The 17995-nt window shown below is 35.4% G+C and overlaps 1 protein-coding gene, 1 non-coding gene and 1 pseudogene across 2 annotated transcripts; 1 reads left to right on the top strand and 2 right to left on the bottom strand.

Annotated features, from left to right (window-relative positions):
• Nucleotides 1-6852: 6852 nt before the first annotated feature.
• On the bottom strand, nt 6853-8441 carry LOC18008745 (paraxanthine methyltransferase 1). Its single transcript, XM_006391359.2, has 3 exons — nt 8294-8441; nt 7542-8195; nt 6853-7300 (listed from the first exon to the last, which is right to left on the bottom strand). The coding sequence occupies exons 1-3, from the start codon at nt 8366-8368 to the stop codon at nt 6968-6970; spliced, it is 1062 nt and encodes a 353-aa protein (XP_006391421.1). The 5' UTR covers nt 8369-8441; the 3' UTR covers nt 6853-6967.
• A 3363-nt stretch (nt 8442-11804) lies between these two features.
• On the bottom strand, nt 11805-11911 carry LOC112087355. The gene has a single exon (XR_002900045.1). It is a non-coding gene; the product is annotated as a small nucleolar RNA R71 (small nucleolar RNA).
• Nucleotides 11912-15290: 3379 nt separating this feature from the next.
• On the top strand, nt 15291-17539 carry LOC18008870 (annotated as a pseudogene).
• Nucleotides 17540-17995: the final 456 nt, after the last annotated feature.

Below are 17995 nucleotides of genomic sequence, written 5' to 3'. Positions count from 1 at the left end.
GATAGGCCTATACGGTTGACCTTGTTGGATGGAGTGGTGGTTTAGCTTTATTCTGGAAGAGTAGTGTCTCGGTTAAGGTGGAGTTTGCGGACAAGAACCTAATCGATGTGTCTGTACAGTTTGGTGGTTTTAATTTTTTTTGTGTCTTTTGTGTATGGAGATCCGGTGGTAAAGGGCAGAGCTCATGTGTGGGAGCGGCTAATGCGAATTGGGAGCCAAAAGAAGGAGAGCTGGTGCATGGTGGGAGATTTTAATGAAATAATGCATAATGGAGAGAAGCTTGGAGGATCTAGGCGATGTGAAGCATCTTTCAAAATTTTTAATAAGATGCTCTGCGTATTGTACATGATCGAGCTCCCAAGTGCAGGGAATGGCTTTACATGGGCGGGCACGAGGAATTCTCATTGGGTGCAATGCAGGTTGGACAGATGTTTTGGGAACAAGAGCTGGAGGACACTGTTTCCGATTGCCAACCAAACCTTTATGGACAAGTTGGGATCGGATCATATCCCGGTTCTGGTTCACATGATGAGCAAACAAACATCAGAGAGAGGTGTTTTCTGTTTTGACAAACGCCTGATAGGAAAGCCTCTGGTGAAAGAGGTGATTAAACAAGCATGGAAGGGATAGCACAATTCAGTTCCTATCTTGCTGATGAACAGGATTGGGATGTGTCGGAAGGCGCTTGGTAGATGGAAAAAATAAAACCAGAATAACTCAATGACACGGATTGTGAGCTTAAGAGACACATTGGAGAAGGAATATCGAGTACCAGCCCGAGATTTGAGTACGTCAAAGAGTTGAAGTTGGAGATTTGATAACACCGTATTTTGACCACTTTTATGGATCTATTTGAAATATTTTTTCTATGTTTTTAATTGCTTTCAGGTACTTTTATTACGTTTTTCTAGTATTTGTAGTTCCAAGGCTCTTTTCAGGAAACTTAGGGAAAAGCTTAACAAAATGGATAGAAGACCAGATTTTTAGCTCAGAATCAAACCGTCAGAAGTTCACCCCCGATTGAAAGCCTTCTCACCGTCTGATCCAGCTCAAATTTGGAGATCTCAAAGATGGAAGTATCAGCTTTCCAGCACACGTTATAGCTTGGCAATCCAACGGTTCAATCAAAAGATACGCGAAGAGCAAGATGTCCCGTAAACCAGCCGGCAAGCGTTTCCACCCGCCGCCAACAGGCCATTCTCCGCGGTCACAACCATCCTGACCGCGGCCAGCCATCCATTCTCCGCGGTCACGCACATCCCGACCGCGGCCAGCTAACTCCGAGTTTGAAGGCCCATTTCTGAAGCCCATATCATTTTTCGAGCCTCAATTCCGGAACCCTAGACACCAGAGAGTATTGGAGATTATAAATACATATCATTTAGGTCATTTTTAAAAGAGAAGAAGGGAGACGAAATACGTAGAAGAATTTTACTTTAAGCTTTTGTTTTTAGGTTTTAGGGAGAGAGAGATCTATCTCTTGAACCCTTGTTCTTTCTTTTTCAATTTCGGTTTCTGTACTACTTTTTAATACTATGTTTTTGATTTCGTTTATCATGTCTTAGTAGTTTTTTGTTGGGTCTAAGGGATTTTCGATGGGGATACATATGTTCGATGAGGATTTCATGAGCTATTGAGACGAATCTTAGAACTTTTTCTTCTGAATTCGTTTTTACTGCATGAGAGTAGCGTCATGAACTACAATCTGATCCAGATGCTTGGTGACACAAAAGTGTTCATCTGGTGTCAGATCTAGTTTGGGAGAGCAAAACAAACATAGGAGTGGAAACCTACCTATGGGCGATTTGTGAATGCTGACGAGTCTTAAACATAATGCATCTCTTCTTTTCCAGGGCCAGAAACCTACTGGTCGGGGTTGAGAGAGATAGTTGTCTATGATCACGACAGTGGCGTAGTCATACGTCCGTGACTCTAGTTCGAAAAGTTTAAGCTAAGATCTTATCAAATTTACTCTCTAGCAATATTTTGAATCGTTCATACCCCTGAGAAAACTTCCATGAACCCCAGCACTTTCTTTTCTATAGATTTACCCCGATTTTTATTCATGCTTTAGTCTATTATCTTTACTCTTTCAATCGATTTTCATTAAAGCAATTAGGTTTAGTCATTTTTCTCGTTTTTACCTGTTTTCGTTAAGTTTAGTTATTATGTCATTTTAATTACCGTATTTTCTCTTTAAGATTCGTTTTTACGTTTCAAAGACACCTCCAAAACCCTCACAAAATCACCTGGTTCTAGACTTCCTTACTTTATATTTCTTTCGAAGGCTTTTGCAGGAAAGATTCTCCTTCCCTGTGGATTCGATCCCTAAGTACTACAATCGATCAGTTGTGCACTTGCGGCTATTGATTTCATTTAGGGTAAAACTTGACACCCTCATCACGACACACATCAAGATTGCTAAAGGATTCCAGGAGGAGGAACTTTTTTGGGAACAGAATTGCAGGGAGCAGTGGTTAAAGCAAGGAGATTACAACACGAGTTTCTTTCATGCATCAGTGAAAGCGCAGAGATCCAGAAATTGCTTAGAACAGCTGATTGACGACCAAGGTAGAGTGGCGACATCGATGGGATCGATGGGAGATATTGCAAGCAATTATTTCAGATGACTATTTGCGACGTCGGCTGAGGGAAACATGGAGGATCTGTTTGCCAATTTCATTCCTAAAGTATCCGACAGAATGAATATGTGCATGATGAGACCTGTGACTTCCAAAGAGGTGAAAGAAGCTGTGTTTGCAATCAGAGGAACAAGCGCACCAGGGCACGATGGAATGAATGAACTTTTCTTTGAAACATATTGGGGAATTGTCGGTGATCAAGTCACAAAAGAAGTACAGAGCTTTTTCGAAACAGGGGTTTTCCTTCGGAATGGAACTATACTCAAATATGTTTGATTCCAAAGATCACCAAACCTACGGTGATGACCGAGCTCCGACCTATAAACCTGTGTACAGTCTTATATAAGATTATTTCAAAGGTGCTGGTGGCAAGATTACAACCATGGCTTAATGAGATCGTTTCACCAACTCAGTCAGCGTTTGTGTCAGACAGGTTGATATTGGATAACATCATCTTCTCTCATGAACTAGTTCACGCACTGAGGACACATCCAAGAGTGTCAAGTGAAAGCATGGCTATAAAGACAGGTATGTCAAAAGCTTATGACCGGATTGAATGGCCTTACCTGGAAGCTTTGCTGAAAGCATTGGGGTTTCACCAGAAGATTATTCAGTGGATCATGTTCTGCTCAACGGTGACATATACGATTTTGATAAATGGGGAATCTCATGGTATGATAACGCCGAGTCGAGGACTCCGTCAAGGAGACCCTTTGTCCCCATTTTTGTTTGATTTATGCACGGAGGGGCTATCTTATCTTCTGAGTCGTGCAGAAGCTGAAGGTCGTATTCAAGGCATTAGATTTACACAGGATGGACCGACCATTCATCATCTGTTGTTTGCTGATGATTGCCTGTTACTATGTCATGCAAATGAAGAGGAAAGTGATACAATTACCGAAATCTTGCAGTTATACGAAAAGGTATCTGGCCAAAAGATCAATTTTGACAAGTCTTCAATCACTTTTGGAGAGAATGTAGACCTTGGAACGAAACAGAGCATACAAGGGCGGATGGGCATTGTCAATGTTGGGGGAGCAGGGAAATACTTAGGATTACCAGAGTGTTTTAGTGGATCAAAACGTGACATGCTCAGCTATATAAAGGACAAGATGACGGGCAGATTCAACGGATGGTATGACTGGTTCCTCTCTCAAGCAGGCAAAGAGATTCTTTTAAAATCAGTTGCGATGGCAATGCCAGTTTTTGCCATGTCTGTGTTTAAACTACCAAAATCCACATGCAAAAACTTGACAAGTGCTATGGCTCAATTCTGGTGGAATCCACAGGAAGGGAAAAAGAAAATCCACTGGGTGTCATGGAAAAAGATGTGTCTAGAAAAAGATTTGGGTGGTATGGGTTTTCGCAACATCGAGCTGTTCAACCAGGCTTTACTGGCTAAGCAAGCGTGGAGGGTGCTTATGTTCCCGGAGAGTTTAGTAGCTAGGGTCTTAAAGAGTCAGTATTTTGCTAAAATGGTATGCTGAAAGCTGTCGTAGGATCGAGGCCCTCTTACGCATGGAGAAGCATTTTACATGGAAGGAAGCTACTCCTTCGGGGTTTGAAAAACTCTGTCGGCTCAGGGGATAACATTAATGTCTAGTTAGATCCTTGGATTTGCGATGAGGCACCGAGAGCACCTTATCGAAGGAATCTGTTTTTCAATCTGAATATGAAGGTTAAAGAACTAATCGATCCCCAAACAAAAACATGGGACAGGGGAAAACTACAGGAACATTTTGTTCGTAATGACATTGAAATCATCTTAAAGCAGAAGCTTGCTTTTGGAAGTCCTGTGCTTACTCGGTTGGATCAGGGTATTGGCTTGGAAGGCAATTGGATCAGTCGGAGACAAGGAGAGAGGCTATGATGAGCCCATCTTTGAACATATTGTGAAGCCGTGTATGGCAGGTGAAAACGGTGCAAAAAATAAAAGTATTCATGTGGAAGGTATTGAATAATGCCATACAGTTGCAGAGTGTTTGAGACACAGAGGTCTTGAGTCAGAGGAGGAATGTCAGGTATGTGCGAGAGGAGAAGAAACTGTGAACCATGTGTTATTTGAGTGCACTGTTGCAAGACAGATATGGGCTCAGATGAACTTCCCTTTCTCGAGAGATGAGTTTGATACATAGTCCATTTATGAAAACATGCATTACCTCTTTGAGCTCTCGAGGAACAAAGATGTACCAGAGGAGATTAGAAGATGTTTTCCATGGGTCTTGTGGCAGATATGGAAGAATCAGAACTTATTTCTCTTTGAGGGAAGGAGGTTTACGGCGTGTGAAACTGTATCGAAGGTGTGGGAGGATACAAATCAATGGTTTTCAATCCAAACATTTGACCAGAGGGAACTGAATGAGAATCAAAGGCTTGCTCAACAAGAAAGACGATGGGAGCCACCTATATCCGGGACTTTGAAATGCAATGTGGGGGTATCGTGGTGCAAAACAAAGAGGATGGTTGGGGCAGCCTAGATTCTACGGGATTACAAGGGAGATACACTACCTCATAGAAGCCGAGCTTTCAATGGTGTGAGTACACTGATGGATCCATCAAAGGAAAAAGGTCTTCTATAGGCAATCGAGAGCATGAGCAGCTTGCATATACCGAATGTGGTTTTTGGGATCGAGACAGCTGAGATAGTGGTGGCTTTCAATAAACCTAATGCCTGGCCAGCTTTAAGAGGTCAAATATCTATATTACGACAGGCATTACAGAACATTGGTGAGTGGGGTTGGGTAACAGAAAATGAGAAGAGTAATAGAAGTGTTGCCATGATCGCAAAGAGTGTAGCACGAGAAAACCGATGGCGGTTTTATGTGGCTTATGGAGCACCTTTGTGGTTGAAGGAATGTATCCAGTTGGAGAAACCGACTACTTCGGTGTAGTTTGGTCTATTTATTTTTGCTATGGTTTTGTATTTGGATTTCAGTGAATTATTTTTGGACTTTTTTCATTAATAAAATCACTATTTAGAAAAAAAAAGATTTTTGTATATGAAATGAATCTAATAATTCAAGTAATAGAAAATACTCTGCAAAATATAAAATGTCAAAAATAAAAAAGATTTAATTTTGTATTAAAAACTGAAAATATCAATGATTTAAGAACAGAGTAAAGACTAAAAAAAACTAATTTTCTTCAAAAAGTATAAGTTAATATATAAATAATATATAATCTTGCCACTCAGAAAAAAAAAACTATAAAATATAATTAGTCACAGTTTCTCACAAAATTATAATCGATGGCGCATCTTGTCAGTACACGTGAACTGCCCATGTGATGTACACCAGGTGATACTTAAATTTGCATAGTGGAAATTGACAACTTTTTGTGTTATGTAGTGGATACAATCATACAAATAAGAGCATGTTTATCGAGGTCTTTAAACTGGATCTCTTAGTATTATTGGGTTTAAATTAAATCATAAATGGGCAATAAAGAGAAAAAAACAGAAGCGACGTCTCTTATTTCGGATCCGTAGGAGACGTCTCTTGCTTGCCATGTGTCACAGCGCTATTGGCAGATGAAACAAAGATGAGGAAAATTTTTTTTGCTCTATGTCGTGTAGTCATTTATTTCGTGTCCAAATCCTGTAGTCATTTAGTTTTGCTTTCTTTTTCCTCAATCTCGATATCAGTATATATCAAGTATATATCAACTCTTTTCTGAAAAAAGATTTGCAAAAAATTGAACTAACCAACGTTTCTCAAAAATCCGCTAGAACATTAATTCTTAACTCAAAATAGTAACCATCGTTACAATTTTTTTTTTTCTAATGTTTTAAGCTCTCTTCTTGCATATGTTCCTTTTTCCTTTTATCCTACCTCAAAATCATCTATTAAATTTGTGTTGTTTATATATAATAAAAATGTTTTACTTTTGTTATTTTCAATTACAAAACTTCTTTTTTATAATTTTTTTTAAAAAAAAACTCATTACAGTTTCTCTAATGTACCTCAAATAAATCAACATCTCTTAATATGTATTTTAACTAAACAATATTACTAAAATAATATTTAAGAGACACACATGGATCTCTCTAATAAACATGGTCTTAGATAAATAAATGTACTATCTTGAAACTTTGTATAGAATACCCTTCTACGGGTCCACGATCCGTATCATTCATCAACAATATTTGTCTATGTATATGCTAAATCATAAACTGTAAAACTAACATTTATTCATTTGTAGAGTTAAAGACATCAAACATACGCAGCCAGAAGATGAAGATGGCAAACCACCATGAGACGAAAGAGAAATAACAATGGAAAACCAGCAATTTAACATAGAAAGATCACATTAATATATTTGGATCATCAGTTCTTGCGAAGCACAATGAGGTACTGCATTCCGGGCTTGGCATTCTTGAGACGAGTAAACTGTTCACGTGCCTTGACCTCGACGAGCTCAAAGGCTTTCCTCATTACATCCGCTCCAAAATGTGCGGCTAGGAAAGCTCCATAGGAGGCCCTGAAGGAGATGGCCAAGATCTTTGGGTCCAACGGAAACTCGCTATTTGGGTGAATGATATCCTCAAAAGCCTCGATAGTGAACTTCCCGTTCTCTTTTATGATTTGCCTTATCTCGCCTTCTTCTGCAATGTAGAGTGGGGTGCTAAAAGAGTCCACCTTATCTTGCTCGATGACACCCTTTTATTCAATCAAGAAAATTGAAAGATTAATTATGTTAGTTATGTAATTATAGATATACAGATGTAAATATGATTTTATATTTATTATGATATGAAATGTTATTTTTGAAAAACTAGATTGACGTTTTAATTTAAAATATAGTTATATATGTTATAATTATATAAGATTATGAATTTTGATATTTGTGTTCTTTATTTTTTTTTTATCTGCATATCAGATCCGAATATAATATATATACCTGTTGAGCAAGATCATTGAAAGAATCTCCAATGAAATCCATCACTATTCCTTTAGAGGTCTCAGACATCTTAACTCCGTCTCTTAGACACGATCCGAAAATCAACATCAATCCCTCGGGGACAAGCTCTTCAGCTCTAGCGTCTAGTAGCTCCTTGGTGTCGGCTGAGTACTGATCAAGATAAGCTTTCTTGACCGCTTCATTGAAGCCAGTGCAGTGCATGTCTCTGTTCCACGAAGGAGAGTCTCGGTCCGTGATCCCTTTGGGGATTTTGGAGGTGAAATGGAACGCGTAATTGATAACTCCAATGTGGAAACTCTGCTTAGGAAGAACACGTTCGAAGAAAGAACCAGGAACCCCGGCGCTATAGTATCGCCTGCCCTGAGGAAGTGACTGGAAGAGAGTGTTGAAATCGTTGGTGGTAAAGTCGTTGAAGAGGACTTGGAACTCGATGTTATCCGCCGGGTTTTGTCCGGTTTCTTTACGGTACTTGTCTTCTACAGCATCTATTATGTTTTGGACTGCCACAAAAGTGTTTGGTCCACTTGCACAACCGAAATCCGCTACACTGAATCGATCAGAGATCAAGTCAAGGCTGAGCTTTGCTGATATTGCTTCGTTCATCTTTTCTTTTGCAGCTTCCAACAACGCTCTCTAAAGAAAATCAAGTCAAAGAGGGGATTATTGTTAAAACATGTTTATTACATAATCAAGATCCTAGCTAGGGTTATAAAATCATATAAATAAAAAACCTGATACGAGGAATGCTGATTGTAACTCTCAGGACCTTCTCCTCCAATCATGATCCATTCTGGTGTAGTAGACATGACTGATCTCTTTTTCTCTCTTCTCACTCTTCTATTCTTGTTTGATAATTAATATTTGATGAGAACTTATGATAAGCTATGGACGTCTCTATGCATATTTATACTAAATATTCCTTGTGCTCTCTCATTGCTTGAAAGAGCAGAATGAGATTTAGTTTATTTATATAAATTAAATATGAAAATGGGTTCTCTCTGAACTAAAATATAATAATATCGCCACCGACTCCGCGTTGTACTCGTTTTATATATGGCTTACTTTGGGATTATTTATTCCCCCAATAATAAAACGTAAAAAAATCTACTGTATGATTTTGTAAAAAACTATAAACTTGCCAGGACAGCAGTTACAAACGAAATTAATTTTTTATTATGTGCAAAGATGCTCACTGTCTTGTCCTTGTAACTTGTATAACTTAGTGCACTTCTTTTTATATGTAGCAACTTGCCAAAAAAATAAACGTTTGATTTATTTGTTAGGGTAGGGATAATCTTTGAAAACCAAAAAAATTCGAGATAAGCTAAACATTTGACAAAAAGAACATGAAAGCAGTTATGTAATATTAAATCACAAATAAGTGGTATGAAGGGCATTTGATAATTCACATATTTATGAGATTCTTTTTGCATTTGTTTCATATTTAATTTTTATGTGTTCGGTATGTTAACGTACTTGAAAAGAAACTTATACTACTTTTTAATAGACTTTCAATTTCAAAAAAAAAAAAATACAATTAAACCTCTATAATTAATAATGTCGAGACTGCAATATTCTATTAATATATAAAATTATTAATTTATCAACATAAATATCAGTTCGAAAACTAATTTAATACTTAAAAAATATATTAATTTATTAAAATATTAATTTATAGAGATTATATTGTAGTATTTCTTTCTTAAAACTGTTGTATCATAAACGAAATACTACATCAGGTTTATAATAAATTCAAAAATCATAGAAGAAAATATAACCTCATAGTTTTCTTGATTGTTTTGGAAAGGATTATGCGTTGGCAGAAACAGATAATTAGTCTTCACTTACTTAATTAAATAAGGAATATTATATTAGGTGTTGAAAGAAAGCAAAAATGGTTTAGGCGTTGATAATTATTAATACACATGCACTCCATTTCAACGGATCCCCCAACTTCTATAATCGATTGCTGTATCTTTTACGATTAATTTATTCTTAATGGTTCCGCAATTCCACCAACAGCTTTCTTTAAAATCCTCTCTTTTCTCCCTTTTAAAATGATTCTATTTTTCTTTAACAATTACAGAGGGTTAAAGCCTTGAAGGTTGTAGATAGATCAAAGTGAATACTACTTCAATCCTATTTGTTTCCATGTTTTTGATGTGTTGCATTTTTAACACATTCTAACCTGAATTTTAGAGTGTTTTTCGAGTCTTTTAATCTTTTTAAAATCATTTCAGATCAGAAAATGTTTCATGACGAAGTTTGGAGACTTAAGAGCAAAAACGGTGAAAAGTGCGAAAAAAAAAGATTGGAACGATCCAGCCAGAATTTGCGAACATTTTCCAGCATGACCAATTCTGTAAGGCATGATCGATCTATGCTGGAACGATCGTTCCAGATATTTCAGATCGATCGTTCCACCTCTCCAAAGAAGAAGGAAATTTCGATTTTTCCTGTTTTGGCCCAAATTCTTCTGATTTTGGCCCTAGACTACAGCAGACCTATTTAAACCTATTTTTTATCACTTTTCTGGATACGCTTTCTATTCTATTGAAACTTTTTTAAGCTTTTGGCAATTTGTAAGATTAGGGAGACGAATCTCTGACTCTACATCTCTGAGAAGCTTTCTGAACCCTTTTGGATTTCTATTTTATTGATTATGAGTTCTTCTCCATCTTTCTGTGTTTTATCTGCATCTACGTCTGAGTAGTTCTCCAGTTAGGTTTTTAGAGTTTCAAAGGATTTTCAGGAATCACTAAACTGAATTTGTTAGATTAGGGAATCACATAGAGTTCTTCATCTATTGTTGAGTTTAAGACTTAGAATAGATTGATCACCTAGTTTATGATTATAGGATTAATCTAAATATGAAAGTGATTTAGATTTCCCGACAGAACTTAGATGAGCAAATCGTCCTTAGCCAACGAAAGATGATGCTAAGGCGATTTGTGAAGTTATCAAACCAGGACTTTAATGCATATCTAGAAATTTAAGGTCAAACGACAGTTTAGACACTTAGGTTATTAGACATAGTAGTTAGTGCCACGACAGTGGGTTAGCTAGACGTTTATGTTTGAGTTCGAGAACGGTTCTTAATTCATTCCCTATTCGATAATCTGTTTAGTGAGTCTTGATTTCCTGCGAATTACCCGAAGACCTAGCGTTTTTCTCATTTGAATCTACATCTCATTACTTTGCTTTTCTTAGTTTCTAGAAGTCTTAAACCACAAAACAACCTATCATTAAGCTTAGCTTTACTTTCTTTCTGCATTCTCATAGCGTATACTTGGTCCTTGTGGATTTCGATATCTAAAGTACTATTTCGATTGCTGTGCTCTTGCAGTAGATTTTAGGATTATTCCTGATGTGTTTCAAGAATTGGCGCTGTGCCAGGGACCAATTGAGTGCCTACGAGTCTTGGATGAAATTTCAGACTAAGTTTTTCTTTTTCTTTTGCTAATATGTTTTTTTTTGTGTGTGTGTTTCAGGTTTATGACCAGAAGCCATGGTTCTGAAAATCTGCTGGATTTGAACAACGAGGAGCTAGCGCAACTAGAACGTGAGAACATACAAAGAAGGAAAAACATTGCTCAAAATCAAGATGATCTGAATCTCCAGGGCCTGTTCGATGATGATGGAAACCCCATAAATCCTCCTCCTCCTGTTCGTGATGATCTCATTGATCCAAATGCTGCTGCTGATCATGCAGCACGAGCTGCAGCTGAAGCTCAGAGGCAAGCTGAAGCTCAGAGGCAAGTCGAGGCTCAGAGACAAGCTGAAGCTCAGAGGCAAACCGCAGCTGCTGCAGCTGGACATGTGCAACTTGGGAACAATGTTAACAGGCAGGCACAATTCCAGAGGAACCAGAGGCAGCCTCCGCGCATACCTATTGGGGAATTGATTCTCCTCACCAGTTCTATCAGGATAGGTCACCAGTTCGTCCACCACCTATTCAGAGACAGAACTTTGAGATCAAACCTCAAATCATCGCTCTTGTGGAAAGGCAATAGTTCTATGGGAAGGCTTCAGAAAATTCCATGAATCAGATTTGAAGAGATTTGCAGTACTACAAGCTCAAATGAAGTCCCTGCAGACTATCTGAAGTGCAAACTCTTCTCTTTCTCTTTGGCTGATCGAGCAACTAGATGGCTGAAATCACTTGAACCTGGTTCTTTGACTTCTTGGGAAGCAATCAGGTCATCGTTCTTGGATCAGTTCTACACCAAGGCTAAGACAGCATCACTCAGGATGAAGATCACTCAATTTCAACAGAATGGTGGTGAGTCTTTCAATGAAGCTTGGGAGAGATTCAGAGAGTATTTCATAGAATGTCCTCATCATGGTTATTCAGATGAGCAGGTGCTGAACATCTTCTATGATGGAGTAGACTGGGAGGCAAAGAATTGTCTAAATGCTGCCAGCAATAGTAACTTCATGACAAAGACTAAGGAGGAGGCATATGAGCTTATTGAGAATCTCTCTGTTAGTTTCAGCCAGTGCAATCCTGAGTATGACAGATCAAGACGTATCAATATCATTGAGTCTAGAAAGATAGACGAGCTGACTAACCAAGTTCAGCATAGCCTTGTTACTGAAGGGAAATCAAAAGGCTGTCAACTTTTGTGACAATGCTGGCGATGAGAGGTTGTATCAGGAATTTGCTGAAGAGGATTCAGAAGGACATTATGCTGAGGTGACCTACGTGCAGAACCAAGGATATTTCAACAGAGGATTCAACCAGAATTACAGAAATCATCCCAACCTGTTATACAGAAGTCCCAGTGTTGAAAATCCTCAAGATCAAGTCTACCCACAACAAGCAGGTGTGCAAAATCAGGGTCTGCAGTTTCAGCAGAAACCATTTGTGCAAAACCAAGGTGTCAGCATTTTCTCTAAGGGGTATCAGGGCCAGACAAACGTGCAGAATCAGGGACAGCACAGCTTTCAGAATCAGAATGGCTCTAATCTAACTACACAAGAGTCTAAACTTGAAGCGATGATGCAACAAGTCATGATTAATCAGCAGACGACTGCAAAAGAGATCCATGTCAAGGTAGATGAGATGTATAGTGATCTCAGCAACAAAATTGAGAACATCGATAACAAGTATGAGTCCCTTGCCACTCATGTGAAGAAGCTTGACACACAGGTAGCACAGATTGCAGATGCTATTAGTAGAACTTTAATAAAACTTCTATATAAATATATAGTCCCATTAATCATCAATTGATAATCATCATAAACTAAATCTGATATAAACATATACGTAAAATAATCTAATAAAATATGAATATAGTGATGTTTTTTATTCATTTTAAATTAAAATATTCTTGAAACTCATCTTAAATTTTATAAAGATTTTTTTAAAAATTATACAATCTTTTTAAAATTAATAAAAAGTTAATAAAAATTAAAAAAAAGTTATTTAAAATCTATAAATTAGTAATTTTATAAATTAATAAAATATCAAAGTCCCAAATATAGAGTTTTTACTGTAAATCATTTGTAATTTCTACAATTATTCAAACTTTATTCAATCATTTGTAAATCATTTATAACTTTTACTGTAAATCATTTGTAACAAAAATGATTTACAGATTTGTAACTTCTTATTAAACCAAAAAACTTCTACTATTTATGTTACTGTAAATCATATTGGTCTGATTGGCAAATTAACTTTAAAGGCTGTTAGAGCTTTGAAACAAAAATAAAGTTTTTAAAGTAAGATTTTAGCCAATCTGATTTTAGCCAGTCAGACTTTAATGATTTTAAAGTCTTAAAAGTCATAACTTCCATCCTAAAAAATCCCACAGTTTTCTCTCTCCTTTTTTCTATGTAAATCGACATTTTTTTTTAAAAGCCTCAAAATGTGGCTTTTATTTTTTTTTTTCAAAGTTACAGTCATAATTTAACAGCCAAAAGTTTTTACAGCTATAGTCTAAAATTAAAACCTACGGCTATGACAATATAGCAAGCTTGGGCATTCTGAAAAAACCAAATAGAACCAAACCGACCAAACCAAAAATTTTAGATGTTTTGGTTTCTATTCGGTTTTGAGCCTCAAACCGGTAACTTTGCAAAATCAATTTGGTTCTCGGTTATAAACCTTTGGTCGCCATAAGATCGACAAACAAAAATATGGGATGGGATTTTGTGAGAACAGGATGAAAAATAAAAATTGAAATAAAAATATTTTTAGTATTTTTACAGCTATGGCCATATAGCAAGCCTGCATTCTGACATAACCAAATAGAACCAAACCGACGAAACAAAAATTTTTAGGTGTTTTGGTTTCTATTCGGTTTTGAGCCTCAAACCGGTAACTTTGCAAAATCAATTTGGTTCTCGGTTATAAACCTTTGGTCGCCATAAAATCGACAAACGAAAATAAGGGATGAGATTTTGTGAGAACAGGATGAAAAATAAAATTTGAAATTAAAATATTTTTAGTATTTTAGTTCCATTTGAGATTCAGGAATGGACCAACGAAATTGAGAATTTTTTTATATATAAATAAACATGTTTTTATATATTTATTTTATGAGCATAAAAATATATCCATTGTGACCATTATAACATAAATAATGCAGTTTTGTTTTACTAAAATTTGGAAAATAATAATTACAATGCAAAATGATCCCGTTACAACTATTTATTAATATATTATGTATGTATTTTAATAATGTAATTTATATGCGTTAAAAAAATATAAGAATTTTTGACAAAAAAACCAAAGCTCAAGAACATATATTTGCAGATCGTAATTTTTGGTGTCTTGAGAATTTTTTTTTTTATGATTACATATATATTTATTAGAAAGGTCCATATATAATATGTACAATACATCAATTATGTCTAATATGTCTAATTGATTATGCCAATAAAATTATGGGACTTCAACTAGACATATAGATTACGTTCCAGTAAAATATTTATTATATAATGATATTATAACTATTTATTAATATATTATGTATGTATCTTAATAATGTAATTTATATGCGTTAAACAAATCACAAGAACATTTGACAAAAAAAAAAACAAAAAAGAATAAAAATATAGTTTATACCAATATAATCTATTTGTTTCAGAATTTTAAGTTTTTATTGTTTATATTTTTATTTCAAACTTAAATATTATAGAAAAAAAATTATAGATATTTTACTCCGCCCAAAGCGTGGATTACTAATATATGATAAAATTTGTTAATGATTTTCTTTACATATTTGTTAAAAATATAGACATATATGATTGATTCAACTACACACTATAATACAATTAAGAAACAGATAAAACAATGCAACATAGCAACATATTTAAGAGATTCGTTTGATTAGGTTTTTGTTTTATTTTTATAGACCGAGCTTACTGGCACCGTGGCACGTTTCTAAATCACTTAAATAAAGAGTACAGTCCAGAGCTTTTTCCTTTTTTTTTTTTTTTGTTACTGAGTTTCAATAATGCGAAAAGCTTCAATAATGCCAATAAAAAAATAATTAAATAACCCACATATAAAACGAGGACAGCGCGAGGCTGTTGGCTATTTGTTTATACAAAGAACCTATTTTCATATATTTAATTCATGTTAAATTTTAAATCCCATTCTGCTCTTTGAAGCAAGGACAAAGCAATAAGGAATATGAGTATAAATATGCATAGAGAGGTCCATAAATTATCATAAGTTCTCATCCAAACAAGAAAAGAAGAGTGAGAAGAGAAAAAAAGAGATCAATCATGTCTACTACACCAGAATGGATCATGATTGGAGGAGAAGGTCCTGAGAGTTACAATCAGCATTCCTCTTATCAGGTTTTTTATTTATATGATTTTATTATAACCTTAGCTAGGATCTGAATAATATAATCAACATGTTACAAGTGTTAACAATCTCTTCTTTGACTTGGTTTCTTACAGAGAGCGTTGTTGGAAGCTGCAAAAGAAAAGATGAACGAGGCAATCTCATCAAAACTCAGCCTTGACTTGATCTCTGATGAATTCAGCGTAGCGGATTTCGGTTGTGCGAGTGGACCAAACACTTTTGTGGCAGTCCAAAACATAATAGATGCTGTAGCAGACAAGTACCGTAAAGAAACCGGACAAAACCCGGCGGATAACATCGAGTTCCAAGTCCTCTTTAACGATTTTACCACCAACGATTTCAACACTCTTCCAGTCACTTCCTCAGGGTAGGTGATACTATAGTGTCGGGGTTCCTGGTTCTTGCTTCGAACGTGTTCTTCCTAAGCAGAGTTTCCACATTGGAGTTATCAATTACGCGTTCCATTTCACCTCCAAAATCCCCAAAGGGATCACGAACCGGGACTCTCCTTCGTGGAACAGAGACATGCACTGCACTGGCTTCAATGGAGCAGTCAAGAAAGCTTATCTTGATCAGTACTCAGCCGACACCAAAGATCTACTTGACGCTAGAGCTGAAGAGCTTGTCCCCGGGGGATTGATGTTGATTTTCGGATCGTGTCTAAGAGATGGAATTAAGATGTCCGAGACCTCTAAAGGAATTGTGATGGATTTCATCGGAGATGCTTTCAACGATCTTGCTCAACATGTATATATTTATTGTATTAGGAGAGAACCCGTGCGTATGCGCGGATCTTGTTTGAATTTATATTTTAAATAATTTGTATTGAACTTTAAGTTTATTATTAATGTATTTTTTGTCTAAAATAGTTATATTTTTTTTTCTTCTTGATGATATATTATATGTAATCTCCTCTACATCAGTTGTATTAAATAGTTTTATTTTTTCTTCGATCTTTATATTCTTTTTATTCTTGTAAATCGTACTAATATAATATTTGTTATTTTTTTTTAATTTAATATTTGATTTTTATTTGGTTATATATATTTTATTGATTTCATCTTTTTTTTTATTACTTAAAAAAAAACCATAGATGACATTTTTATGTGGATATCTTTCTTTTTACTATTATTTTTAATAACTTTTATCTTTTTAATAGTTTATTAAATATGATTTGTGTTTTTTAATTTTAGTAGTTGAATTTTTATATAAGATTATTTAAAATTTTTAACTTATTTAGTCTCATAATTTTTTTTCACTTGCATTAAAATTTAATTATATTTTTAGTTTATAAATGAAGTTTAAAACATTTTAAAAAAATAGAATTGTGCATTTAAAAAATCTTGTATTATATAATATTTATAAGTTTGTATATAGTTAAATTAAATTTGAATTTTATTCTAATATAAATATATATCAATATTTACTTATGTTTTTTAATGTGTTTTAATGTGTTTTAATATGTTTTAATATGTTTTATTGTGTTTACTTTAAATTTAATTAATTAATTATTTTATTAAATTTGAAGATGACAGGTGGCGTTCTCTCCAGCGCTGATGTGTCACTCAACTGAAGAGAATTGGCCAAGTTTTATATATAAGATTAGGATCAGCTTGATATATAGATATAAAAATAAAGAATACAAATATTAAAATTGATCATATGTGTAGTTATGACCAACATAATTATATTTATGATTAAAATATCAGTTTAATTTTTTAAATTAACATTTCATATCATAATATATATAATCATATTTACTTCTATATATCTACAATTACATAACTAACATAATCTTCCAATTTTCTTGATTGAATAAAAGGGTGTCATCGAGCAAGATAAGGTGAACTCTTTTAGCACCCCACTCTACATTGCAGAAGAAGGCGAGATAAGGCAAATCATAAAGGAGAACGGGAAGTTCACTATCGAGGCTTTTGAGGATATCATTCACCCAAACAGCGAGTTTCTCTTAGACCCAAAGATCTTGGCCGTCTCCTTCAGGGCTTCCTATGGAGCTTTCCTAGCCGCACAATTTAGAGCCGACACAATGAGGAAAGCCTTTGAGCTCGTCAAAGTCAAGGCACGTGAACAGTTTACTCGTCTCAAGAATGCCAAGCCCGGGATGCAGTACCTCATTGTGCTTCGCAAGAACTAATGGCTTTGTCTTCTGCTTGTGTTTCCATTGTTGTTCTCTGTTTTCTTCTCATGGCTTTGTCTTCTACTTCTTCTTCTCGCCGTTGTCTGAATTAGCGTGTTTGTATTCACCCACTCCCAAAAATCAATAAAAGTCTATGTAATGTTCATGTTTTAAATGTTAGGTAATTTTGTCTGAATTAGCGTGTTTGTATTCACCCCACTCCCAAAAATCAATAAAAGTCTATGTAATGTTCATTTTTTAAATGTTAGGAAATTTTTAATGAATTCCTGACGGAATCCCGACCAAATACTCCGTTGGGAATCGAGAATAAATATAAATCGGGAATGACTTAGAGATTTTCTCTAATCTCTTCTTCTTCCTTCTATCGATTTGGCCTAGAATCCTGCAACTCTTCCTCTCGATTTGGCGATCCCTAATCTCTTCTCTTTTAGATCTGCTCGCCTACTCCTGGTA

Source organism: Eutrema salsugineum, unplaced genomic scaffold (assembly GCF_000478725.1).
Source record: "Eutrema salsugineum unplaced genomic scaffold, Eutsalg1_0 scaffold_9, whole genome shotgun sequence".
NCBI lineage: Eukaryota > Viridiplantae > Streptophyta > Magnoliopsida > Brassicales > Brassicaceae > Eutrema > Eutrema salsugineum.
Note: the sequence above shows the minus strand (reverse complement) of the source record. Positions and strands in the feature narration are given on the sequence as shown.

Excerpts from the sequence above, each read along its gene's own strand:
- LOC18008745 (XM_006391359.2), bottom strand. The coding sequence starts at position 8,368 with ATGTCTACTACACCAGAATGGATCATGATTGGAGGAGAAGGTCCTGAG. Across the intron at positions 8,196-8,293 it reads ATCAGCATTCCTCGTATCAG|AGAGCGTTGTTGGAAGCTGC; the intron begins GTTTTTTATTTA and ends GATTTTCTTTAG. Across the intron at positions 7,301-7,541 it reads TCAATGATCTTGCTCAACAG|GGTGTCATCGAGCAAGATAA; the intron begins GTATATATATTA and ends ATTGAATAAAAG.